Source organism: Ciconia boyciana, chromosome 9 (assembly GCF_034638445.1).
Source record: "Ciconia boyciana chromosome 9, ASM3463844v1, whole genome shotgun sequence".
Classification (NCBI taxonomy): domain Eukaryota; kingdom Metazoa; phylum Chordata; class Aves; order Ciconiiformes; family Ciconiidae; genus Ciconia; species Ciconia boyciana.
Genome location: NC_132942.1, coordinates 14,053,595 through 14,080,919, shown reverse-complemented (window position 1 = coordinate 14,080,919; position 27,325 = coordinate 14,053,595). Strand labels below are relative to the sequence as shown.

The 27,325-nt window shown below is 35.7% G+C and overlaps 1 protein-coding gene across 2 annotated transcripts in view; it reads left to right on the top strand.

Annotated features, from left to right (window-relative positions):
• The window catches only part of GABRB2 (gamma-aminobutyric acid type A receptor subunit beta2), a 181,339-nt gene that overhangs the window by 129,651 nt on the left and 24,363 nt on the right, over window positions 1-27,325 (top strand). For both annotated transcript variants that reach the window (XM_072873379.1, XM_072873380.1), the window contains 3 exons: window positions 23,256-23,393; window positions 24,598-24,750; window positions 25,899-26,143. In XM_072873379.1, the coding sequence (XP_072729480.1) occupies window positions 23,256-23,393; window positions 24,598-24,750; window positions 25,899-26,143 (536 nt within the window). The remainder of the gene's footprint in view (window positions 1-23,255; window positions 23,394-24,597; window positions 24,751-25,898; window positions 26,144-27,325) is intronic.

The window sequence follows — 27,325 nt, the reverse complement described above, 5'->3', positions numbered from 1 at the left end:
GCTATATGCCGTCTGTCCTGCTTGAACACAATTAACAGATTATATTTTTGATACATATACTTAAAAAATATTTTTATATTCTATCAGTACTCACATATAACATTAAAAAAGAGGAATTTTGTGTTATTTATCTATGTATTTTCAAGGAAAGTAAATTATTTCAGCTAATCAAGAGATTTTCAATATCAACAAGATTTGAAAAATAGAGCAGGTATCTTGAAATCCAGGAGATAAATGCACTTCACCTGATTGCATTTCTGTAACATATGCATGAATTCCTCATCTGGTCCTCTTTCTCTGTTTCTTTGACTGTATACTTCTCCTTTTTTTTTTTTTGTTTTGTTTCCTCTTACAAAACAGATAAACACTTTGAATTTTGCTGGTTAAGAGAGTGTAATTTTCAGAAACACTCAAGCCAGCCTCCTTCTATCTGAAATGGTTTAATTGGTGCATTTTATTTTTTACTGTAGAGGAAGTTGACATTGACTAAAACTAAACACTTTGAATATTGAGGGCATTTGCACATAAGAATGTGAGTGCAGTGGGGAGAAAAAAATGTTGCTTTTGTGTCACAAGCAATCTTCAACAAGGACATAGAATTTTATGTCTTTTCTTTTAAAACTGTAGAGTATCAAGTATGAGAATAAATATTTGTCACAGGAAACACACGTTCCTTTGTAGAACTTTAAAAAAGCCACAAAAAAACTCCAAAAGAGAGACCAGAATAAGCCCTGCTGCATGTGTTATTAATAGCAACAGAGCTGAAGGAGACACGAGGATCTGGAATGTTTCAGTGAGGAACCCTCAGGTCAGATTTTTCAGCAAAACTTGAGCAACAAGGTCATGGTGGTTCGGATGCTGCAATTATTTTGTCATCTTTGGAACCAGCTAGGGCTTTCATCTGGTTTGTAGGATGGGTTTGAGAGCTGTTTTGGGGGCTTTGGTTTTTTGTACGGGGTTTGGTTTTTGTTGGTTTGTTTTTGTTTTTTCCTTCTGGAGTGTAAACCCTGACAGCAAAGGTGAGAGGTCAGAACAATTCAGGACTAAAGATATAGAGGAGATAGGATACTGTGTGAGGTTTTCTGTTCAAGACTGGGTTACAAATTTAAACGACGAGATTATGCTATTACCTACTTTTTTACTGAGTAAAATATAAAATTGATGTGGAATATGTGGAGCATACTTACTTGAGATCACTGATACTTAAATATGATTTCAGAGAGAGGCTAAATTTGATGTATCTGGCTTCTTCACTGTGTGAAAGCCACAGATGTTAAGAATCACAAGATGACTTTAAAGCCAAAAGGAATAGAGTACTGATTAGCACAGTTGCATCATGAATCAATCCATTTTTTTATTGCTTAGATCTGATAGTTTTGGTAAGTATGTGATGGATAAAGCCAAAGTAATGTGTGAAAGCATATTCCTTGCACATTTTTCAATTTTCTTACAGCTGCTTTGCCCCATTTCACTTATAAACCTTTTCTTATTAAGGGAATTCATTATTAGGAGGAAGAAGGAACAATATTATGTGAAAAAATAATGTGTTAAAGTGACTAGCTACTTCTCAGCATTGCATATTGATCAAAGCTGTCTAAATGCCAATGAGGTGGGACTTCTCCAATCTTCAGTAACAGCTGATCCAGCTTAGTAGTGGTTATTCTTAGACAGAAAAGAAACAGTTGGAATTAGTACTCTTTTCTGTTAATTGAGTTTGTGGTTTTTTTCAAGCACATCATTAGGATGGGGCGGGGGGAGGTGTGAGTGTGGGGGACTGTTGATTTCTCAGTGATTGCAAATTCTTTAATGTATTCAGGTAGTTCATTATATGTCTTAAGAAAGCAAGAGGAATTTGTAAATACTTAATGGGGAAAAAAAGTATGTATAAGTTGGAATCCTTTAAATTGGTCTGTGTTAAAGATATGCAGGGTATATATATCTACATATATGTATATAAACTAGCATGAGGTAGCATTTTTGTTTTTTCTAAACCACCAGTTGCCTACTTAAAGTACTAGGTGAATGATATGTGTGCTAATACAGAAATCTAGTTTTTAGTTATGAAAGTTAATGTACAGAAAATCAATGGAAGAGGTGGAATGGCTGTCTTTAAAGCCTCAGTTATAAAGTGGTGCCTTGTATCTAAATCAAGTCGAGAGTGATCTCCATGTGTAAGTGACTCAAAATGTTCTTTTGTGTTCCCACAGAAACATTTATTTGCTGTTTAAACTATTGACCAGCCAAAGTGAACTGCTGAGAAATTGTTTCATCATTTTATTATTGTTGCTACATGCAACTAAAAGCATAAAAAGTTCACTGTCAGGTAGCATCAACACCAGCCATGTTCAACAAAGACAGAAAGAATGTAAGAAACACATAATTTATTAAAATAAGAAAGATTAACTAGACGAGAGAGAATTTTCCAGGAATTTTCATTTTATGTTCATTGAATTTAGATGAAAAGAAAGTTAGAGTAAATATGTTCTTACTTTTCCCCTTGAAGTTACTTTTCACTTTAAAAAATATATATATATATCATATGTTTCTCTCTGGTTATGCCTGTATCAATCTGTAGATATGCTTCAATCATTACACAGCAAAATGTATAAATGATTTCACGTGATTGTGAGTCCCAGCCTAAGCTGGGACATGGGAAGAGGCATGTTTCTTCCATGGCACCTACATGCGTTCCTAGTTGCATTAACTACCAAAACAGAATGGTGTGTTGCACACACTAGAATTTCTCATATCTGTTACCAATAGTAATCTTAGTCTTGTTTTACTATCATAGCACTTGTGACCCCGGTGGCTACAGAGTGGGAGCACGATGGAAAGGATAGCAATAATGATCAGCATAAGAGAGACTTAAATCTTCTGTTGTGGGAGACAAGGCAATAATGGAAAGTGGAGATGCAAGCCTATGCTGTAATTCTTTATTCATTGTGTCTTTTGTCAGACAGATTTGGAGCAAACTTGGACTCAAAACTGCAACTTGCGAAAGAGGGCAACTGCAATAGACAAATAGAAAATAAGTCTAGAGGAGCTTTTCAGAATAAGGACTGCCAGTGCTAGATATTTGTCTCTACTCAAAACCGGACAGTGCTTCACTTACTCTTCCTTCATTGCTTGTATATTTTAGATGGAAGATACACTGTCACTGTGACTGCTGGAAAGTGTAAAGGTTTCAGGACAGAAGCATTGTCCTAAGGCCTATGCTTCACAGATTATACCCCCCAGAGCTTTTGAGATACCATCTCAGACAGCACCTGTTTTTCAGAAGTTCCTTGGCAATCAAGCTTTTAGAACTGAAACTCCCATTCAGGTACCTTAAGTCACATTTTAGTCTCTTAAAAATGTTGATTCCTCAATATTGCAGAGATTTAAAAGCAGTGCTGTTGTGGGAAGAGGTAAAAGACCTGATTTTATAGATGCAGGTCATAATTGATGCTAGATGCGCACACAGGAATTGAGTCATTTCTTTAATCAACAGCTCATAGCCACTTTACACTGGATAATTAATGTCACTTGCTGAGTGAGAGCTGAGCTAGGGTAACCAAATGCTCTAGGTGAGAAGTGGGTTGGGAAGAAAATCCACAGTGCACAAACAAGTAGCATTCACACAGCACACATCATGCCCTGGAGACTTTCTTGCCAGCATAAAAGCAACTTTACAAAAGCAGACATATTTACAGAATAAATCAGATTTGCTAAAGCTGTATATGTTTAATAAACCCACTACAGAAAAGATAGTAATTTCTATTGTTTTGATGGTTTTGTGAGATAGACTTCCAAAACATTCTTGTTTTCACTCAAGATCATCTATACCAGTGATCACTTGTATTCCAGCCAAACTGGATATTTTACTCTAAACATTTTCCTCTATTATTGCCTGGTTGTTCATGTTCTTTCTCTCCTCTGCAAGAACATGTTGCATTATTTCTCCCTATTTATGCCACCAGGAAGAGCGGTTAAGAAAATTATTATTAGTATCATATTGGTAGGGCAATGATTTGGCATAGACAGGCTTGTCTGTAGTCATTCCTACTCCACTTTGACACTGTATCCACCTTTTCTCATTAAAATGTCAGACCATAAGGCATTTTGCATAAATTTATATAAGGCAAAGCCGGATAGTTTGACATCTTCAGTATCCTTTTGTTTGCTAGAAGAATATAAAGTGCCTCAAGTTTTCTCTGCACTGAATACTTATGAAACTTTTTTCTACAGATGTTCACTGAATTTTCCCTGTCATAATTAACATGTGGGACTTCATAAATTTCAATTGAAGGATTAGCTATTTCTACGCTTCCTCATGATACACAGTATGATCATTCCCTTCTATTTCAAAAGTGCTATTCTGTGCAGTGAGAACATTTTAGTTAAAACAGCAGGTTATCTAATACAGATATTTCTTCCTTTCCACTTTTCAAAAAAAAGAGAGCTTAGTAATCTGGCAATGCCATATTCAACCATAAACAGCTGAACTGGTCACATAATTTCTCATTCTTTTTTTCATCTTTCAATATATATATATTTTTTTCTTTTAACTAAAGCCTTAAGTTGTAGCAGTTGATTTGGGGAATCAGTAATATATAGACTTAATTCATAATTTCCCAAATCACAAGATTTTATTTTCCTTTCAGTAACGGTAATTGTAAGAAATACAGAGCATACACCTTCATTTTATGATGAAAAGTTATATTTTCAATACTGAATTAAAAATGCTAAATGAGAATTAAAGTAATGGTGTTCCATATTTCTGTTGTTCAAAGGACAGCCTCGAGGCAAAGATAAACATTTTTGAAACATTCTTTGCATTTCCACTCAGAAAGACATTGCCAGAATTTCTAAGTAGGTTTTCAAAATTATTTTCTCTCTCATTACTTATGTAATTATCAAAGCTTGAAGCTTTAATCTCGATGCTTTATTTGTCCTGCACTGCAGCTACATGTGGATTTACTAACAACAGGGTTCATTAATGCTGGGTTTCTGATATCTATTCCTTTCTTTTCATCATTAATAGGATAGGATTTTAACTCATAAGTATAATGCTGATGGATATAATGAAGGGCTTAATCAGTGACTTCATCTTTTCATCAGTGAGGTCGTCCAGTGACTTGCTGTTAATGCTAATGAAGTTGCCAGTGAATCTAGAGAAAAAAACATGAACTGCAATCATTTAAGATAGTAGAATTGAATTTGAATTTTAATTCACAACGTTGGTAACTGTAACAACTTACCAGATGTAGAAAATGCTCTTATTAGACTTTGCAAGATATCACTTCTAGAATTGTAAATGATGGGTATGTTTCCATTAATGTTTTGCATACATGTCAAAGGAAATACCGACTTTCTCCTAAGCAAGTAAAAATACCAAAATAATATAACAGAAAATGGTGATGATTCAGTTCATGATTTGTTTCAGTTCATTGTTAAGATTTCTACTGTTGGGAACACTTAAAAAAATTAGCGATCTGTATTTCAGGAGGTGTTCTAATACCTTTAAGTAAATCAGTGTTCTCATTGCTATTTTGGGCATGCAAAAGATACATAGTAGGATTTAAGAAATCTCGGATCAAGTCATCTTTAAAAATACAATGGAACTGAGTCTTCTTGGTTCTGCATACGTTGCTGAGAAGGTGCTCTTGACCATCCTCTCAGATGGGGCATTCCAGTTGTATCCCAATAAGAAAGCCAACTTCATTCACTGATCATCCTCTCTGCCTGTTTTACCTTGTTTTCTTCCAAAGGGAACAAGACCTCAAGATGGTTCACACCACCTCCTTGCCCCCTTGCCATGTGGTGTAAGCACAACCATTGTATCCCTGTGGCCACTCACAACAGCTTCTACATTGTAGCTATTCACAGAGAGTAGATAAAAGATGCTAATAAGTGGGATTTAAACTGTGTGCAGAAATATGAAAATAAGCGTATTTCAGTGTTCTAACAGTATTGCTTCGGTTGGATTAGGATTTTGGAATGAGTCAGAGACTTCTGTAAGCAATGCTGGTAATTGAGAAAGCAGTGCTTCCCTCAGTCTAAGGGAAACAAAGATCTAAATGGGACTAGAGGAGTTGTCTAGCAAGCATAACATAAATTACAACCCAAATGTTTGTTACTACATATTCCTTGTCACTTTACACTTCAGAACAGGTGTTAGCCACAGTCTCCTGGCAAAATTGTATCTTTGCTAATTAAATTCTGCCCTGCTAAATTCCCCCTGAAATTTTAATTGGATTTTGTATTCCTCACTGTATGCCATAAATTGTTGCGTGAGGTTGCTTTGTGCTATTAAATGGCTGCATTTAATTGGTAGGTGACATACTCCTTATCCCCTAATACAGTGTCTTATCATTTGTGAAGTAATTTAAAATGTATTAATACTGGTAGCTACAATCCATGAAATCTTCATCAGACAAAACTCATTCTTGGTTTCCACCAGTCTTCTCAAGTGATTTTATTTGGCTAAAAACTGTGTTAGAGGATTATCTCAAGGGAGTGTACAGGTAGAACTGTAAAGTGTTTCCTTCTAAAAAAACCAAAAAACAACAACAACAAAAAACAAAACAAAAAAAACCCCCAAAAAAACAACAAAAAACCAACACAACTTCATCCATGCTGAGAACTGATTTAAAAAGAGAGTATAGTATAAAGACATGATAAAGTGAAGTAAGCTGAAACACTGTTCTCATGAGGCAGACGTATTTTGGAAATATGCTGCCAAAAATTGTTTTCCTCTATGCTTTAGACCACTCACAAGTTAGCACTTCATAACACTATGGATTAATTTACACATACCTTAAATATATACTTGAACTAGATTTAGGTAATAATAGAGCCATAAACACTTTATAGTCTACCAAAGTTGAAGGGCGACAGCTTGACAGCAAAATTGTTTCCCTTTTTTTTTTTCCTAATATGCTTCTAATTAATTTTCCTTCTTAAGAAGGACCTTTCTTTGTTGCAATACTTTTTTTTTTTTTGTCTTTTCCAAATTTGATTTGATTTTTGCCTTCCTGTGATTTAAGTGCTAAAATACTTCTGATCTTTCTAAACTGGAATTAATTTTCCCTTGATCATGCCATTTTTCATATGATTGCATTTCTAATGCTGTCTAGTGTTGCCATGATGGTAAAAGCAACTGAAAACAGGTACCCAGTGTTAGCTTGACATTCTTTCTGATCACCTTTCTGGGCCGAAAAATGTCTACTGGCAGATCCTTAACAGGTGTAAACCCTCATGCCTCTATTGACAATCAACACCATCTGAGCATCTGCTACTGTATCGCTATCTTTTATCAGAAAAAAAAAAATTCTCACTGCAGTTCCTGAGTTACCAATTACTCTGAAATATTGACATATGGTAACTCTGCAGAACACAGATGATGTAAGTGCGACTTCTGATATGTCTGCTCATGGTAAAACAGCACACACTTAAAAGGTTATTCTCAACAAAGTCAGTGAAAATTCTTTTTCAAAGAAGGTATCATTCCTGAATATGCAATTCAGATATAAGTCCTCAGGAATTTTGCCATTATCATGTACAACAAATATGACTGTTTGGTGATTTCCTGTTTTTCTTTTTTCCTGATATTCATTGTTATTTATATGGGATGTTTCTTGATATACTTGATACTCAAGTTACGTAGAGAATGTGTGTAGCTAAGGGTATGTTCATGTGCATAGTTTTATGCATTAGACCATGTATTCATACTCTGCTATTTAGAGTGGTTAAACATTTCAAAATCTGGATATTTAAAAAGAAATTGAGCATATTTTAACATATGTTTTCAGAAAAAAATCTCCCTTTCTTTTTTCCCTGTATTCTGCTGTTTTTTAACGGATTGCTTGCTAGTTCGCCAGTAGGCTTTTTAAATGTTGGTATTATGTTAATTCCATATCTTCAACTATCGACCTTATTCCAAGTACACTGATGATCCTACAGAAAATGTTAACGATATAGTGCTGTTTTCCTTATTTAATGATGCGTCAAATAGTTATAATGAACAGGGTCATGAATGCATTTGGGTTTAGTGAAGAGGACAACAGTTTGATCAGTGCACCATAGATTTTTATTTTATTTATTCAAATTAAGCTGTCAGGCAGCCTCTTATATATATGGTTTCATCCAAAACCAAACCAACCAACCAAACAAAACTTGGAAGGAAAGTTATGGTTAAATTACTGTCCACTTAGCATTTAATATTATTAGGTCCTTTTCCCCCATTTGTCCTAGGAAGTGTTCTACAGATGTTTATCTATTTTATAATTGTGGTTCTGATACTGGAAGTTTTTTTACCAGTGGTCTCCAGCTATATGTACAGTAAGGCTGCAGGGAGAGTTTGGGGTGTGCCCGAGGAGGTGCAGAAGTTGAGCATATAGCTTAAAGCTCAGTGATGCATCCTCTCGGAGAGCTACTCCTGCCATCCTGCTCCTGGTCTTCTGGTATTTACTATGCTTGTGACCACAGGAATTTGGGTGCTTTGTTTTTTCTGGGGTTGGGGATGACCCTCTCCTTTATGCTCACATACATTTATGTTTATGGTACTTATTAGTATAGCGTTTACTGTTGTTAATGGCCAGACAGTTCCATCAAAATGAAGAGTCTAACCTGTGTGGTGCTCCAGTAAGGGCTGTTTCACTTCAGCCCTTTTAGTTTTGTTTTTGTATGTATCTTTACTGACAATTTTTAAACAGTGCCGCATTGTTCAAGTTTGCAGACCTGGATGGTTTTTGGTCTCCTTGAAGAAAAAGTGTCCTATTTCTTCCCCTTTGACTTGGCAACATTTTTTGTTTCAATAACTCTTAGTACTTTACAAAGCAAGAAACAGACTCAGTCTGTGTTTCTATATGACTGCTTGGTACAGGGAAGGTAACAAAGTATTTCTTAGCCATTTCACCACTGTACACACAAGTTGGTGTAATTACAGACCTTCTGCACAGGAAAACATTGGGTTTGCGGCCTTTCCACTCGTCGAACAGCTGCATGAGATGTTGCAAGTCCAAGTGACTGTTAAAAGCCACTTGGGACAGTTCAGCTCTTCAGTGTTCCCACTTCTAACTTGTGACAAAATGACATGATAAAACTCTAATGAGAGAGATTAGTATCTTCAACTCAGTGCCTTCCAAAGATATGTGTTGTGTATTCCCATTTATTCTTTGCCACATAAGAGGCCTTTCATTCTAAGCTTTGAACAAATAGTTACCTTATACAATAGTAGTAATAAAATAATTCCTAGTAAATACTATAGCATATCTGTACTTGTAATGTAAACAGACTGCAGCAGTAATTCAAGTATTATACAAAGTCGGGAGCATCACAGATAGGACAATGGCTTAATAAACATGTCAACAAGGTGGCTGTTAGATACCTGCAGCACTGATGTGCTCCTGAGCCATGACAACCTCCTGGAGACCAAGGATGCTACAGGGCAGGGGAGGAAGCCAATTTTCATGTTTACGGTAACAGAGCTCACTGTACTTTCAGCTTCTTCCTTCTACACAGAAGCAATGTGTTCCCTGCAAGTAATACTTTTCTGATTCATGAATCCCACAAACACACACAGGATAACACTTTCTAAAGGAAGGACAAAGTTAGAAAATAGGAATATAAATGGAGATACTGATATGTGTGATGCAAATAAGCCTTGGGTTGTAAGGATATGCTAGGAATGTCACTGTACAGGGAAGAAGGCAGTTTAAATAGGGAACAGACAAGCACAGGTATGGAATACTGTATGCTCATGTGAAAATATTGTCAAAGTGCTTGGGTTTGGGGTTTTGGTTGGGTTTTTGGTTGGTTTTGTTTTTGTTTTGGGTTTGGGGTTTTTTTGGTTGTTTTGTTTTGTTTTGTAGTTTGGAACAGAATTTGAGTCCAAATTCCTTCAAGAATAAAGCTGTGCTGTTGTAAGTGTCAGAAAACTATAGTGATTATGATGTACTAATAATAGCACTTTCCATTGATGCATTGTGTATTATACATTATTGTATTATTCATGTGATTTTCTCTTGTTTTTTTTGAAGAAGAGTATTTATTTCAAAGGCATGAGAGAGGTGCAGTCCACATGGGGCTCTCAGCATAAAGATGTAGTGCTTTAACTTTTGTGTTTGAGGCTGATTCCCTTTTATGTATGTTAAAATATTGTACTGGATTCTTTTTAATGAACATTTACATGCAGATATCCTGCTTTTACAGCCCAAGAGGCAACCTTATGTAATACATATTTGCATATTGACACAGTTATGATACTAGAGTTGGAGGAAAACAGACTAAAAGTCAACAGAGTGTGTTAAAATCTACTTGCAGGGAAAAGTTCCTTTAAGGGTTGGCATTATCTTGTCTCAGTCACATCTACTTCAAGAAATAGGCATAGCCTCAAGCAATGCCTGGAGTTGCTACTCAGAAGAAAAGTGAATGTTAGAAAAATTATAGACCATTTCGTTAATTTAAAAACTTCTGAAATGTGAAATGCAGTGATGAAGTCCTCTTGGTGTGGTACCTGGGAGCGACGATGCAAACCAGAGGGGAATACAGAATACCAAGTAAAACAGGATATTACCTATAGAGCAGGATTTAACATGGCTTTGTGGTATGTAAAAGCCAAAACTTTAAACTGGACTAGAGTAAGTGAACTCTTCTAGTGAGGAAAATGTGAAAGGAGATTGCTTCTGCCATGGCTTGCACAGAAGGTAGCTGCTTAACGGCATGTTTGGGGTTCTTCAGGGTTACAGTCTTCTGTGCCAATTAAATGCAGAGAGCTGAAGTAAATTTCTTTCTCCTTCTTGGGCTTTGTCCCATCTCCTGTTAAAACACTTTCACTTCCTGCTACCTTGTGCATACCTATCCACAACCATTAGCATCTTGTTACCCGCCAAATAACTTTTCTTTGTACACCGTTTCTACAACCTGGAGGGTTGGGTGTCAAAAGAATTTATTCTCACCTCTTTCAGCATCCTAGGAAAGTAGTTGGGATACTGCCAACAAACCTGTGCTGTCTTTTCTGATATAGGTGTCACAACAGAGGTTCCTACAGAAAAGTCCTCTGAGCCTTGAGGCACACAGCTCCCACTGAAATATTTTGAGAAGGCTGCAGTGTGGTTTCTGATACCAACCAGGCTGTGTGAAGGACGTCTAGGAATGTTACAGGTCATTGCAATTTTGAGGAAATACTGATGTAGTTCTAACAAGATCAGGGTCTATAATTAACATTCCTATAAACTTCATTCACATGGTACTATATAAATAGTTCTCCACAGCAAAGGTACATGTAATTATCCTTGAAAAAGCTTTTAGAAGACAGAGGACTTATCCAGATAAGAAACTATATTAAGAAAAAGTTCCCACATCTATATATATATGGACGACTTCTGAAAGAGTATTCATCATAACTTACTCATTACTAAAAGAAAATTAATTTTTGCAAGCTCAGTTAAGTGTCCAAAACCAACCTTGATGCTACATGTGTAAATACATGTGGTTTTTTTAATGTTCTAAAGATGTCTAGCTCTTATCAATGACAGTTTTTAGCATATTGTTGTTGGAGAGTCGATGAGAGCAATGTTCCTATTCTTTCATAACTAGATCTTTACTTAAAAGTAGAATTGTTTTAGATACTACAATGTCCTGAATACTGCAGGTAAAGGCAGAATAATATTCCAGAATATTGCCTCACACAGCATTGCAAACTAACATATCTTAATGAATAAATATTTTTCTAAATTGAACAAATGGCACAGGCACCAGACAGCAGGGCTTTCTTCTACAAATGACGTTTTTCTCCTTGTGGCCTTGGATTTTTAGTATAGCTATGGAATAATTAAGCAAAGTGGAGTATTAATGCAGTTTTATAAATAATGTTAAGGTTGCCAGATGTTGTTAATTTTTTTCCCTTTTTTTTTTAATGTACATCAGCATTCAAAATGTCGGCTGATAGTGGGTTCTGGGGAACTTAGATATGTAAGACCAAATGTTGTAAGGTATTAAAAATGGAGCTTATGTAGAGGATGCTTCACTGATTCATTTGTTTGCATATACGCCTCACTTCTATGTCCAGTTTTGAAAAGACCAACTCTTCAATCAGATAAAAGGGCAAAAGCCCAATATATATAGTCTTACAATGAAGTTTTCTCTTAAGTAAGAAAATTGGGAGATTTATTTGCCTGTTAGAAAACAGTATTCAACGTCTGAGCCCCTTCATCATTTTCAGAGCATATATAATTGTTCTGGACACCAATTTTCCTCTGCATAAATTTCAAGTTAATGTAGCCAAATGAGAAAAAGTGTAGGGATCAGGCCAGAACATGAGGATGAGTGCAGGTTGCAATGATGAAATTGATGGTAGGGTGCAAATGTATTTGTTTTCCCCACGTGATCTGTGTCCTTAAAAAAAGGTGGGAGGAGCAGATAATTTGTCATTTACACCCATCCAGTGTGGATGTACATTTTACTATAAAAGTTCTGTTCCTGGAAACGTGGCCTACTCAAGAGTAGAAGACAGTTGCTAATAATTGTTTTCAAACATCAGATACAGTCTTCAGTTTTATGCAAAAAGATGGGGTTTAGGGCATTTCCATCAATCTTCAAAACTGTCTTTTTGGGATACAGTTGAGAAATTCAGTATACATTTGCATGAAAGTACAAAAAATTGTTCCCTCTGCACCCAAGTTGGATCTCTAATATTATGCAGAAAGATAACAGTACTTTCAAACTGAATCATTACTTATACATATGCCTAATTTAAAAATGCATACGAGATTTCATATTTGATTCTTTGGTTGATGAGACTACCCATGCAAAATCTATTCCATTTTTAGCTATTTTGCAAGTATGTCCTTATTAATACAGGTGTTTCCTCAAATCTGCAAGTTAGATACCGCCAAATTTATTTGCTCAGGTACACACAAGCATGGCACAGGAAACTTGCTGGGTGAAGACTAAGCAGAGGCTGAAAGAGGCTGACTAGGTTCAAGAAACTGGCTGGTCTTCAAAATTGCTTTGGTTGAGGAAATGTACTGTCAACAGAACAAGAAGGGCAAGATAATAGTGTAGGACCAGAATGATGGTATTTACTGCTTCAGGTATTTGTGGCTTCCTTCCACTCATTCAAAACAGCTCTGACTGACTTCTCATGGGTGATTTTGGCCTCACTATGCTCAGTCAGATTATCCAATTGTTATGGGCTGCTTATGCAAAAAAATGTACTGTAGATCTTTTAAAAGATCTATAAAGTTGATTTTTTTTTTTTTTATACTATGCATGTTTAATTATTCATTCCCTTAGGAAATAAGTTAACAGACCACTGCACAAATCCACTGGACGTATCACAGCCAAACAGAGCTCTTGTCCACCTGTTTGTTTATGGATTTTTTATAATGATCCAATTAATATTTGAGATGCATGATTCATTTACTGAATTTTGTTTAGGTGAAAATTTTTAGCCCTGTATATTAAATATGTGCACTTAATTATCATCCTTTTTACCCTGGAGGTTTTTCAGTATGGTAGAAGGTTCAAGTAGGCCTTGAGTAGTCTCTTGGCATTCTGAGTTAGTCCTTCAATGTGTATACCACAGTTCAGCTTCCTAGGGGACGGGCTTAGTTTCTTATTATGGTTAAATCTCATGAGCTGGGTGAAACAAACGTTTTTCTGTAAGCAATTTTCGATGCCAAAGTGTGGTATTGAAGGTATTTATTCTTTTTATTTAACTTTGACTTGATTTCATTGACTTAAGTGTGGAAGAAAATAGTTATGAATAATGCAGTAACATTTTCTTAAGTCTTGAAACATCGTAAATACTTTATATTTTCACTTTGTAGATTACTCTGGAAAAAAGTCCATTGTCTGCTTATACCTGATTGCACTTGTCTTTTCAAAATGGTTATTTTCACTTGAGTTCTGTTCATTTTGTGATTTAATGACATTGAAATAGATCACTTAAGAATTGATGTATTCATTTTTATCATATTTACATCAGCTGCAGTTCACATTTAAATAGCAATCTGTTATTTCTGCCTAAATGTTGCTTTCCTCAGCAACGATTGATATCATCCTCACAGTTATATATTGCAATTTCCTACTGCGTCTTTGAAGATCTACTCCTATGAGAAGTGAAAGTAAATTTCTTGGTTCTTCTGCATAGCTGATAATCAAATTGAGCTTCAAGAAAATAGACCATTATCCTCAACTTCTGAATATTCATCTTTTCAGTATTGTTCCATAGTCTACTTTTAATTACAAATTAAACTAAGCTTCTCCCCCCCCCATTAAAAAGTCTCTTACATATAAGACAGATTTGTCATGTTTAATATAGTTACTTGTGTGTTCAGGAAGTCCTTTTTTATGTGATAAGTTTAATAGGGAATTAATGAACTATACTGCAGAATTATAGTGTGTACTAATTTGCTTTTTGAAATTTACAGCTTGAGGGATTTTTTTTTTTATAATTTTACTATTAGTGGAAGTGAGAAATAAGTATGTTTAGCACTATCTTATGTCAGCAACAGTCGCCACCCATGTTTCCTTCACATCACATTTTCTTGTTGTCACCCATGCTACACTAAAACCCCCTTCAAAGATGATCCAGACTTAATCAGTGCGCCAAACTGACTTATCGTTGTCAACCTTATCCTCAGAAGAGGTCATCTGCTAAATGAAGTTAGTGGGTTAGATAATATAAACTGTTGCAGAACTATGGGATAGGATGTTTCTAGGTACTGTATAAAATGTGCATGGTTATCTAACATAATTTGTTTGCCTACAGAAATCAGACGTAATTCAATAGTGATGGAAATCCCTGAACTTTAGACATTTAAATAAATAAAACTGGACCAGATATATTATACCCTATTGTGTTCTGGGATATGATTAATACATAAACACAGCACTTGGTCTGCAGGAAACACCAAGCACAAATGAATGATGGAGATCAGAAGAAAAAGATGAAGAGCATTCTTGCATGTGATTTGTGAATTCCCACAGAAGTGGGAAAGATCTGTACTCTGAGCTACACAGGCAGCGCCAGCGTATAGCACTGCAGAGACTAGCACTGGATGGTGTGGTGCCCAGTTGTTGCTGGAATCTCAGAAAGAATATTGTTCTGATGAAGTGGCACCTGCTTTGGGCTAATTAGGCATCATAAGCTTCATATCACCAGGCACCACTGTGCTGCATATACTCATCTCTGTTATGTGAGGAACACTTAGACTTGCAGAATCTCCACAGTGTTGAATCCGGTAACTTTTTAGATTATTCATACTGGTGGGAGTAACTGATCTTATGGAAGCAGAAAGATTGCAAGAAATTGCCAGGTTCTCAGAGCTAGAAGGTTTTTGAATACTGTTGCACTGATACAGTTCTCCCTATTTGTTTCTGATCTCTCTTTCTTTTCCTAGAAGTATTGTAACAGTGGAAATTTACTTATGAAAGCATTTTGCAGCAAGTGACCTAAAGTACAAATGATTTGCATTTAAATAATTAAAAAAAAACAAAACAGCAATGACATTTAATGGGTTGCACCAGGACACCTATTCTGTAAATTACCAGGCTTACCGTAAGCAAGAATCGTCCTGAAATGCCTACATGAAAATTAATCTTGCTTCTGCTAATGCCATGAAAAGGCTACTCTGAGCCCTGGAATCAATTTTGTAATTTCACTTGTCCATCAAAACACCTTTTTTTAATAGCTGTATACTGTCCTACAGTAATTATGGAGTCACATTTCCTTCTTCCCTTCTTTCTTCTCCCCACCCCACTCTCTCCAGTAAGGAACCATCTGTACAACTTGAAGATGGTTGTTTTTTGAGAATGTTACCGATATTAAAACCAATTGGGTTTCACTGTAGTCCGAAAATTGTACATCCTCTTTTGCATCCAAATACTCAGAGCCTTAGGGAAAAAAGTCTTTGAAGTGAAATGTAAAAAGAATTGTAATGTTTTATGCAGAAAGACAGAATTTTGAGGGGGGTGAGAAAGAGGAGAGAGAAACAAGTACGATGTGCTTGTTCCAGTTTCTCTGATGCCAAATGTTTTCAGCAGTACACAAACTTTGACTTTCCTTCTCCCCATCGTATGACCCCATTGATTTCAGTGTATGGTGACTTGTATTCTCAGCTTTGAAGATCTCTGCAAATTCAAAGAAATACTTCTAGCTTATTCTTTCTGGCTATGTTTTTGAATGAATAAGTGGATGGTGAAGAATGAAGTGATGCAGTGAACCAAGTTTGAGTGTTCTGAAGGGTTTCGGAATTTCAAAATATGCTTTGCATGTTACTTATGATTTTATAAGTAATTTTGCTGTTTGCTCTGTGCAAATGCAAAACTACTGAAGAAATCCTTGAAAAAGGAGAAATTGGTGGGTCTATGTTTAAAAATAAATAAAATGCATAGATATTGCTACTAAAGGTGTTCCATGATCTATTATATAAACAGGATTAAGCATTTATTTAATATTTCTGTATAGCATTCATGTCATGGTACAGGGCCTGTAGGTGTCAAGTTTCTCAATTAGTCTGATAGTCTGTGTCCTGCATTTAAATAAATTAATATGTCTTAAGACTGTCAGCTAAGAATATTTTGTATATTCTTAATCAAGACATTCAGTCTGGTATAGAAATCATCCATCAGTTCTCTCCGTTTTATTTTGGGAAGCTGCTATATTGTGAGTGGCTAGGCAAAGAAAATCCAATTGATAGCGGCAGAGATATGAGAGATTAAGTAGCTTGGTACTCATTCCCTACCTATGAGTCCATAGATTTTTGTATGTTTTAAAGTAATTTTGTGATTTTTTTTTTTTCCCAAAAGTATCATGTGTATAATGCAACTATGTTATTCTCCACAATGTATATGCTATTATTCTTGTAAATGGTTGCTTTATAATAGTATTTAATTCCAGAACTTGCTGTAAGCTGAGTTCTCATGTGTTTCATATTGGTGAGCAAAAACCAAATACCTCAGGTGATCAGAAAGGTTGCGTAATGCCAGCTTTCAGTGAGCCTCCAGACCTGCTGAGCAAAAGTCTTCTGAAGTGGCCAAATTGTGCTTCATGGTACTTCCATGCTGACAATGTCCAGAATGGCTGATAGAAGATGTAACTAGAGGGACACTTTTTTGGATAAGCTTGAGCAGGCGGGGTTAAGATTAAGACAGTTCCCAACAGGATCCTTTTGTCTCATTGTTAATGTTGAAGTAGTTCTCCATAGCTCAGATGTGATGCTGATTGTATGCATGTATTGCCCAATGCTGTTCCAGCCACGCTCAGACGATTTGCTGATGGTTCAGAGCAGAGTGAGGTTAATGCATGGCCTCAGAATCCTCTCTATGTTTTAGACACATTTTCTCTCTTTTTCATGTTTATGTCATTATTTTTTTCCACAAATCCACAAATGTCTTATCTTTACTCTCCAGGTGCTACCATAGTATTAGTAATATGGACCACCTGAATTCCTACATAGTGTGCACACTGTAGATGTGTATCTATATATCAATCTAAAATATAGCCCAGCTCTCGTGTACAAACAAAAGCGTTGTGAGGCAGTGAATCCTACTAATAAATCCTGAGTTTTTTTAGAAAAGTTGGCTTCTTTTTTTCCATTTTGTGGTGTTTCTGATAACTGTCTTGTGTCTACATGCTCAGCCAGTAATGCTACAGCTTTCATTTTAGGCTGTTTGTATTTAAAGAATTTCAAATTTTGACTTCACTTAAATAGGCTGGAAAAAAAATAGGTGTTTTTGTAGTTTCTGTATGAAGAGATTTTTATTTTATGTTCTACTAGTTGTTTATTTTTCTTCTACAGTACTTCATCATCTGTCATTCCTTGAATCAATGATTATCTCTCTGTCCATATTAATGGGAGTCAAGAATGCTTTGCTTCTCTAGGGATTGGTGCCGTATTACCAGGACAATGTATTGATTTGGTTGACTGCTGATGTGTGATGCGTGACAGAAATGAGAAATTGAACTTTCTGAATGTGAAGTAAATCGTGCTGCTGCTGCTATAAAAATGGTTTAGGAAAAAGCAATCAATCAGATTCTCTGTTCTGGTAGCAGTGCTACATACAATTTAATATATAGTAAGCCAGTTCTTTTACAGTCTAAATCAAATAGTGTTTTGTGCTAAACTCAGATTCTTGCAAAAATTACTTGCAGCATTTTTTGTTTTAGTATGCTTTACTTTCTATGTTACTGACATGTGATCTGATAATTTAGAAATATTGAGCTGACATTCATTAATTCTGCCTTGTCAAAAGCCACCAATTATTCTTTCTAGACTGCTTATTACTATTTTAAATTGGTTGGTCTTTAAATAATTTTAACTTGTACAGAGAGTTGTTTTGAGTCCCAAATACCTGCAGATGGAGTTTATTATAGCCACAGGTAATTGGACTTTAGTATCTGTAAAACATCCACTAGAGACAGGAATAGGCCCATTCTCTCTTTTGGCAGATGGTTTGCGGATATTCGTCTTATATCCAATTATGTTTGGGTACTTTAGCAGTACACAATAGCATTCATTTGCAGATGACTATAATATTCTTTTCTCTCCTTCTCCATGTTATGAAATGAATGGGATAATTTATCCTTCTTGGAAAGAGAGAGAAGTATTTTAATGAAAGCTTGAAGAGACTTCCTGAAATTCTTCTTATCGATACCTGCTAACAAGTCTTGTCATTCAGTATCAAAGTCTCAGTTTAGTATTTCATCCGCGTAAGTACCTTAAGCAGCAGGGAGTTCTGCACAGTCTCCCCAAAGCAGCCCAGAGCTGCATATTTTGGAATCTTCAGTTTGAACTTTTGGGTGAGATTTTCAAAGGAGTTCAGCTCCCGTCAAGAAGTTGTCGGTCTTTGCTTAGTATTAAGGCTGTGAGAATACAGGGAGAAGCTTAACCACATCTTCCTGGTAGAGGGGGAATGCTGGTGCATTTGACAGTCTGCTGGAACATAAATCCAGGAGTTCTTTCCTGAGTGACCCCTGGTATGATTAGACAGTTCAAGGCCAAACCATGTATAGGCAGTTGGGCAGAAAAGTTCTACTACCATGTGTTCCAAAAAATAAAATAAGATAAAGAGCCATTTGGGCTTTTTATAAACATACTTTCTCTTACTTTAAAAAGCGTGTTTTTTCTTGCTGTAACTTATTTTAGCATTTATTTTGTCAGAAAGAAAAGTAAAAGATTGATTTATTAGTTATGAAGTTTAACAGTTAAATTACGTCAAAATAAATTACCTTGATTTATCCCACCGAGTTCAGTAAATGGTATTAGAATCTGGAACTTGCTGTTGGAGGGCAGGGTAGATTTGAGATAGAACATCAGCAAAACTCAGCAGTATCACAAAGTAAGAGTGAACCCTCACGAGAAGGTATGTAATATTATTCTTTCTAAACTCTCTAAGGATGTTCTTTTATATTTTTCATAACATATACTTGCTTTTACATTTCAAGAACAGCCCATTTATTAATTTTTCTTTATTTTATTTTAGATTTTATTTTATTTTTCTCTCTGAGAGCCTAGAGTGAGACTTGACAAATGTAAAGTAGTGATAGACAAGGAAACATAAGTAAGCTGTCTGCCTTTTTTCTGAAGATAGGCTTGTGACCAGAAAAGTAAAAAATACCATGACAACTTGATGAATTTCAGGTCTGCAGAATCATACCATGTAACCCTTGGAAAAATGACCAAAGAACTTACTGCACTGAATGAAGGATTTGTGCTTCACGCTAATACTGAAACAAATGTGTTCGCTTTAAGTGTCGTATTGAAGTGGTCCTGTCTTGCCATCAACACAGTCATTAATGACCTCCCCCTCCATGTACCATTGATCTTCCTGGAAAAGTACCTTTTAAAGCAAATGAAGCAGATCTAATGGTGCTTAAAATCTAGTATCCTGCAGAGAGTAGAAACAACTTGTCAACAGCCAGTACCCCAATGCTAACAGTAATTTCCCTTTCTGTCGAACAACTGCTTCTCCACTGGGAGAAGGTACCCCAATAGGTGTAACGGTCCTATATACATCACAGAAAGGGCAGAGAGCCTTCTTTCCATGCAGTATTTGGGAACATGACAACAGCTTTTTTTATTAGCGGATTCAGGTGATACGTAACAATTTGCAACAACAAAGTCCATTTGCTGGAATACAGCTTTTACAGGTATCCACTGGAGAACTGGAGGATGGGGCGAGGCAGGATGATACATTCACACCCACAACCCAGGGAAGAGGAGAGGAGTTACCAAGGTGTTACATTAATAGTGTCAGAGCCAGAACGTGGCATAAACATTTACCACAAGAAGTAATGAACGTAAAAAAGCTAAATTAAAGATTACAGTATATTGTCAAAGGTTTTCAAGTTGTATTTCACAGCTCAAGTCTGTTAGTTCAGAAACCATGGTAATCGCAGTTACGTGACTAAGTACAAGTATTCCTCATTTCTTAAAGTGTCCAGTACTTAGAAGTGTCTCTATTTCAGGTCATTTTGGAAGGAAAGAAACTTTTAAAGTATTGTGCTCTTCCATTGTGTACCTTTTGCTATCTTTATTGTGGAGGAAACAGAACAAGGTTAATTGAAGAAATGAGAGATAGGGAGGGAGGCTCTCATATAATTAGGCAGTCTCAGAAAATCATAATTAAGCAGCAAAATACATTATTTCCTCATGAGAACAAAACAGTTCCAATCTCCCGGGTAAGTCTGTAATTTGACTCTTTTGAAATAATTTAACTGCTACCATAGAACAATTCAAAATCAGTTCTAACAACAGTCTTGGCTGAACTAAGGATGCCTTGCTTAGCCATTGGAAATCGTTGTGCTAAAACTATTCTTATCTCTAAATACAGCATCTCTTGGTCAACATGCAACAATTTTGTGCTGTAAATTTAATCTGAGACAATTCTGTGTGGGGTGCTAAAGGTTTTCCTATGCAAAGTTGCAGTAAGCGAAACACACAGTTCAATGACATGTTGATCTTCATGAGACAACTTCAAAGCTGATGAGTTCTGATGATTAAAAATGCAGATTTGAACATACTTTGTTGTATCACAAAGCGTGTAAGAAACATCAGTATGATTGTGGAGTCATGGTTAATGCTTGTTTGATTACAGAGGATAGGCCTTCTACTGACAGATAGCAGTAATCTTGACTCCTTTTCAGACCTCTCATGTTTTAGACTGAACAAGTAACATACAATAAATGCAATGATTATGATATCGATGAGATTCTTTGTTTCACAAAAAATTCAGTATGGAGGAATTTAGCCAATTTTTTTGATGGCACTGTCCAAACAGAGGAGGGAAGCTAAATGTTATGGGAAGTTATTAGCCCAAATTATGTTCACTTATTCCCTTGATGATTCTCCTCTTGGTGAAAGCAGAAAGTATGAGGGGAAACAAAACAGTGACCATTGTTGTAAACTATTTGTTGATGTGAATTTCAACTCTGTTTCTTAAGGAGTTCTGGATACGTCAAAAGCGTATCATGTTCCACGTTGTAGAGCTTTTTTCTCCCTTAACTGTTGAAGCTTATTTAGAAGATACAAACCTCTTTTTTCTTTAGTTGATGTCATCAGCTAGAGTTAGTGGACTTTTGGGTAAATGGAAAGATTAAGGAAGAACTTACTTCACAAAAATTTAAAAAATCTATTCTCTCATCAGTTTTGCTGTCAACACCAGCAACTTTGAAAGAAGAGAGGGTTCCATCTTGAATTCTTGATGTTGACGAGCTGTTCAAAATCTGTCCTGTATGAATGAGATGGCTCTGATTCCTGAAATTAGTTTTCCATTTTCTGCCCTCAAACTACTTTAAATTTGCTGCTAGCCCCATGAAAAACAGAATGAGAGAGTCGCGTATACAAAAAAATGGAATTGCTATCAATATGCTACAAGAATGTAACTACCAAAATAGTTTAAGACTTGCTGTATTTTGAATAGATTTTTATGGTTGTTTCAGTGCTTTTACAGATTATTGGGTTCATATCTTCAAAATTGCTTGCCGCCTTCTACTGCTGTGCACCTGGATTATACTTGGATTATCAAAAATTAATGATGCGTAGAAACAGTTTTATAGTTTCTAGGTTATCACAAAATGCACAATCTGCATTATTCCTTGAAATTAAGTGCTATTTGAGCACTCTAAAATGGTGTTTATTATATAATTTTGTCCTTTGTCTGTGGGTGACAACTTAAAATCAAGGTCAAATATATATCATTATATTATGTAATTTTCCCAAAATGTCATAGTCATTATTCTATCTCCAAGTTGCTCTCTTTATTTTCAGTTTTCAGCAACAAAAACCTTTAAAAGGGTACAAACCTTCATGAATATCTTATTTCCTGGTTTTGTAGCAGATTTATTTCTGATGTCTACTGATCAGTTCTGTATACCAACTCTTGAGTATGCAAGTTAGCTCAGCTGCCGTTTGGCGAACCCAGATTCATATTTCACACATATATTTTATGACTGTGTGAACATGTGCTGTCTTCTGGGGTTTTTTTGTGGGTGGTGGGATTTTTTTTCTTTGGTTGTTTTTTTGTGGGTGTGTTTTTGCCATCCAGAGTGATGGCTGTTGCATCTGCTACAGTTGCTTCTTACAAGGGCCCCACTGAATGTGTCTGTCTTTTATTGCATTGAAGCTGTTTTCAGAAAAAGAATGATGCTGTTTTTACAAGTAAAATCTAAATGGATTTGAACTAGAGTTTGTCCTTTTCATCCGTAGTCAGATTATAAACTACATATTATACAGAGGAAATATCATGAGATAACTGTACGCTGCACTTCTCTCTTACCCATATTACTCTCACTGTCCTCTTTCCTATGCTGATCATGGTGCACAAGACAGAAAAGCATCTCTTCCAGGCCTCACTTGGTGACCTGGTCATGTTTCTGTTACCAGTGCTGATATTTCAGCCCAGGGACTTATGAAATTACAGCAAACACACACTGTTTTAGCCATCCTTGGATCAGAAGTTACCTTAAGCTGAATGTACAGTTACTGTCTATATATGGTATGTGTGTAGTCTTAATTAGTTTGTAAAGGTTTGCTTTATTAATATATTGATATAATATATCTTTAAAAAAACCAAAGATTAAAATACACCTAGGATTGCTATTTGAAATTTTATTTAGAATTACCTTTGTCTGCGTGTTAATAGATATTATCAACAGTTTAGTTTTAGAAATATATTTGAAGTTATTTTCTAAATTAATTCTCTGGACTGTTCTCCATGATGTCAGAAGAGATGTGTATCTTAACTGTTTACTCCTGTTTTTGTAGATGGCTATACAACAGATGACATTGAATTTTACTGGCGTGGGGGTGATAATGCAGTCACAGGAGTGACAAAGATCGAACTGCCACAGTTCTCCATTGTAGACTACAAGCTTATCACCAAGAATGTTGTTTTCTCTACAGGTTTGTGGAGGGGAAGCTAAAAGGGGAATTCACTGGGAAGACTTTTAGAAATGGGTTAATTCTCAATGTGCAGTTCAGGATCTGAGCAAAAATTTTAGAAACAGGAATAAATTAGAGCAGCAACTGTGAATATTGAAAGGAGCAGTTTTTATTACAGCTTTCACAGTGTATAACGCATCACTCATTAACATATGAAGAGGATACAGTAGTCTGTCATGTTAAGGCTCAGTCAAGCTGTATTTTCTGTTTTCCTATGAAAACTGATTAAGCCAATTCTACACCTCGGCGCCCTAAACCCAACAAGAAGTAACCCAGCCTGTAGGAAATTTAGGAACCTTTCTCTTGCTATTTCTAGATGTTCATTGTGCCAAGCTGTGCTTGTATTAGACTAATTATTTTGTCTTTGCTGTAAAACCTTTAAAATCCTTGTTCCACAGGATTTGTAGTTTAGTCTATGCTAGCAAGCATATGCCTTTCTGAAGGCTGAAAAGATGCTTTGTGAGGAGGACTAGAAAATAAGATTGGATTTCATAAAATAAATAACAACAAGAAACAACTAGAACATTTCAATGATTTATTAAATCACTCAAGAGACAAAAGTTGGTCAGGCTATTAGTGTGTGATGTTCTCTATCTACTTGAGAAAGCTCCAAGATGTGTTTAAAAAAAAAATAAAAATCTTCAAAACTCACTTTCTAGATATGGATATAAATCATCTTTGAAGGGAATACAGAAGGATTGCACATCCCAAATTCTTCAAAACCAAGCAGAAATGGGACTTGAATAGTGATCTCTAGGCACCTATTTCAACAAGTGTTTCATACACCAAAATACTTCTGGTGTCCAGTGACAAAGGGCAAGTGTTGCATTGCTTGGAGAGAAGGTTAGAATAAGGGTTACACTGAAGTAGGCATACCGCAGCTTGTCAGGGAAGAAGCATTTCTATGCTTTGATGTTCTGAAATGTATTTTGGCTGTTGATTGTTAAATATGATTACCAGCAGATATGCACCTAGAGCATCCTTGTACCCGTAGAATAAAAGATTATTTAATCCAAATTCTTGCTAGAAATTCTGCAGCTGATTATCCTGGATCTTTCAACACTGTGTGTACTCTGTTGCATGAAACAATAAACCCAAAATGACAGAAAAATGTTTCCAGGCTTTATAGAAGTAAATTATGGCCATACCAAATATTCTCTTTTAGGTGCCTACCCAAGGCTGTCTCTCAGCTTTAAACTTAAGAGAAACATTGGTTACTTCATTCTGCAGACCTACATGCCTTCTATTCTGATCACTATCCTGTCCTGGGTTTCCTTCTGGATTAATTATGATGCTTCAGCTGCAAGAGTTGCTTTAGGTAGGCATTTTTACACATCTCATGCAGTGTGCGTTAGCTGAATGCTTTTTCTTGCTTCTGGCTTAGTGGATAGGGCATGATTTGAAAAATAAATCTGTTAGATCTTTTTATGTCTGGCTTGTTAAGCTTTGTAGTATTTGAATCAGCATTTAAATCATCACAATTTAAATAAAAATTAAAGTGATTTCGTGTCTGAATTAGCTAACTGCATAATCATTGTAACCAGAATTAGCCTAATTGTCTCAATGTTTTCTATTGTTGTTTTACTGCTTTTTTTTCTCCAAAGAGAATGTATTTACTTTGCTTTTGCCCATGGCAGTTCAGAATACACATTCAGCACTGTGTTATGGATTATAAATTGCTTTTCCTTTCAGGTATGAATTAAATAATGTTTTACTAGGGTTGTAGAGCTAACTTCTCCTTAAGGTGAGGGCTTTTTTCCTCACTGTTACCTTACATTCTAAAAGCAAAATCATTTCCCTAATTAATCTCTAGAGTACTTTTATATCTCATCATGAATCCTGTGTGTGTTTGTTTACACTGTGCCCCTCATCAGAGGATCCAAGCATGTTACAAAAATAAAGATGAGTATCTATTGCCAAATTTTGTATAAATCAGACTGATTCCTGCCAGTACAGCTCTCATACAGATAAAATAAGTAAATCACCATGAAGGATGCAATTGAGAATTTGGCAGTTTAACTTTATAGAATAAACTGACTTTATAACAGACTTTATAGAATACTGTTTGAGTTTTACCAGGCCTTTCTGTGTAGCATTTTCCCATAAGAATTCGAGACTGCAGACATCCTGAAAATGCCGGAGAAAAGCAAGATAATAGTGACTCTAGGCTGGTAATTTATAACTGAGACTCATTAGAGAAGGTTACATTTTAGCTGGTTAAAAGCATACTCATAGAATCCAACTACTGTTTTTGATGGAACACAATTTATTACAGGTGTAATCTTCATTGCGGTACAAAAAAATAAAGACAAAAATAAGGAATATAGACAGAGGTTGGGGATGGTTTCTTTTCCACCAGGAAAAAAAATCTAGAATTTTTCAGCTCTAGCATCTGAATATTATGAGTTATTATGCTAGAAAATTAAAATTAATTCAATCAGTAGACTTGTCAATTCTTTTTTCCAGGAATCACAACTGTGCTCACAATGACAACAATTAACACTCATCTTCGAGAGACTCTTCCCAAAATTCCATATGTGAAAGCCATTGACATGTACCTTATGGGATGTTTTGTCTTCGTTTTCATGGCTCTGCTGGAGTATGCATTGGTCAACTACATCTTCTTTGGCAGGGGACCTCAGCGTCAAAAGAAAGCGGCAGAAAAAGCTGCCAGTGCCAACAATGAGAAGTTGCGAATGGATGTCAATAAGGTAAATTGAAACAGGGATATATTTTTAGCATTGCCCCAGGAAGGCAGACTTTCACTTCTGCCAGACGGAGCTTTAAAATGTAATTTCTTGTAGAAAATGAGTGGAGTGGGATTATTATGATCTTGTCTTAGCTCTACAGAGCAGTGTACTTAGCCACCTCAGCAATGAATGCTGCCCTCTAGCCTGGAAAATGGAATGACTTTTTTCTAAAGCATGCACTCAGTTAAGCTTTACTGTGAGATGTTTTCTCAGTCAGGATGTAGCGTTAAATATGTCTAATCTGTTTCCAAAGGAACAAATCCAAAATGATGGCTATAGCTGATATTCCAGTAAGAGCTGTATGGAACGTTGGAAATAAAACCTAAATTTAACCTACTTTCATAAATCTTTCAGATGACCTGGATAAGAAATATTTGCTACAGAAGTGTTTAAAGCTTGAAAAGTTTGCATATTTTCAACATATAATTGCCCAGGATACTGTTGACTAAATAAGAAACTGCTCGGAAATAAAGCATCAATTTGCTGTGCACTTAATTTTGAATCTAAAAATGGTCACCTGAGGACGGAGAATTGAGGCAGAAAATACATTTGCCAAGATACACACTTTTGGAAGAAGTATCCATTATGCCTAATGAAAATGGAGCACTTACCATAAAGCACCTGCCATTTTTCACTTTGACCATTTTGGATGAGTTTCACACAGTAGCAAATCTGGGCTGAATGCTAAAATGTACTCAGTGTGAAATGTATAAACTTTCACACACATGCAAAATTGGAAAATTAAATAAAGTTAAATTAACTTTTCTTTTCTTTTCTTTTTTTTTTTCCCTGGCATGGGAAGCTTTTTGAATTTGTAATTCAGCATGATACTCCAAGGGGAAAAAAATCAAAATCAGACTTTAAAAAAACCCAAAACCTACATCAGAAAAAAACCAAGTGATTATTTGTGAAGTGGAAACATAAGTTTCCTACAGCTCTAGTGGTGGAATTTCTCATGTTTGTGTAGAACTTCTACAATATCATAGTGTGCCTGCCGACAGAAGAACATTTTGTTCCATTTTTGCTGAAACAACAAAAATCCATCACATGTTGATAGCATAAAATGGTTAGTTTTATAGGTTATAGTTTATAGTCTTTTAAGATGTAGGATTATATTGTCATGGCTCAGATCTCACCTATTCA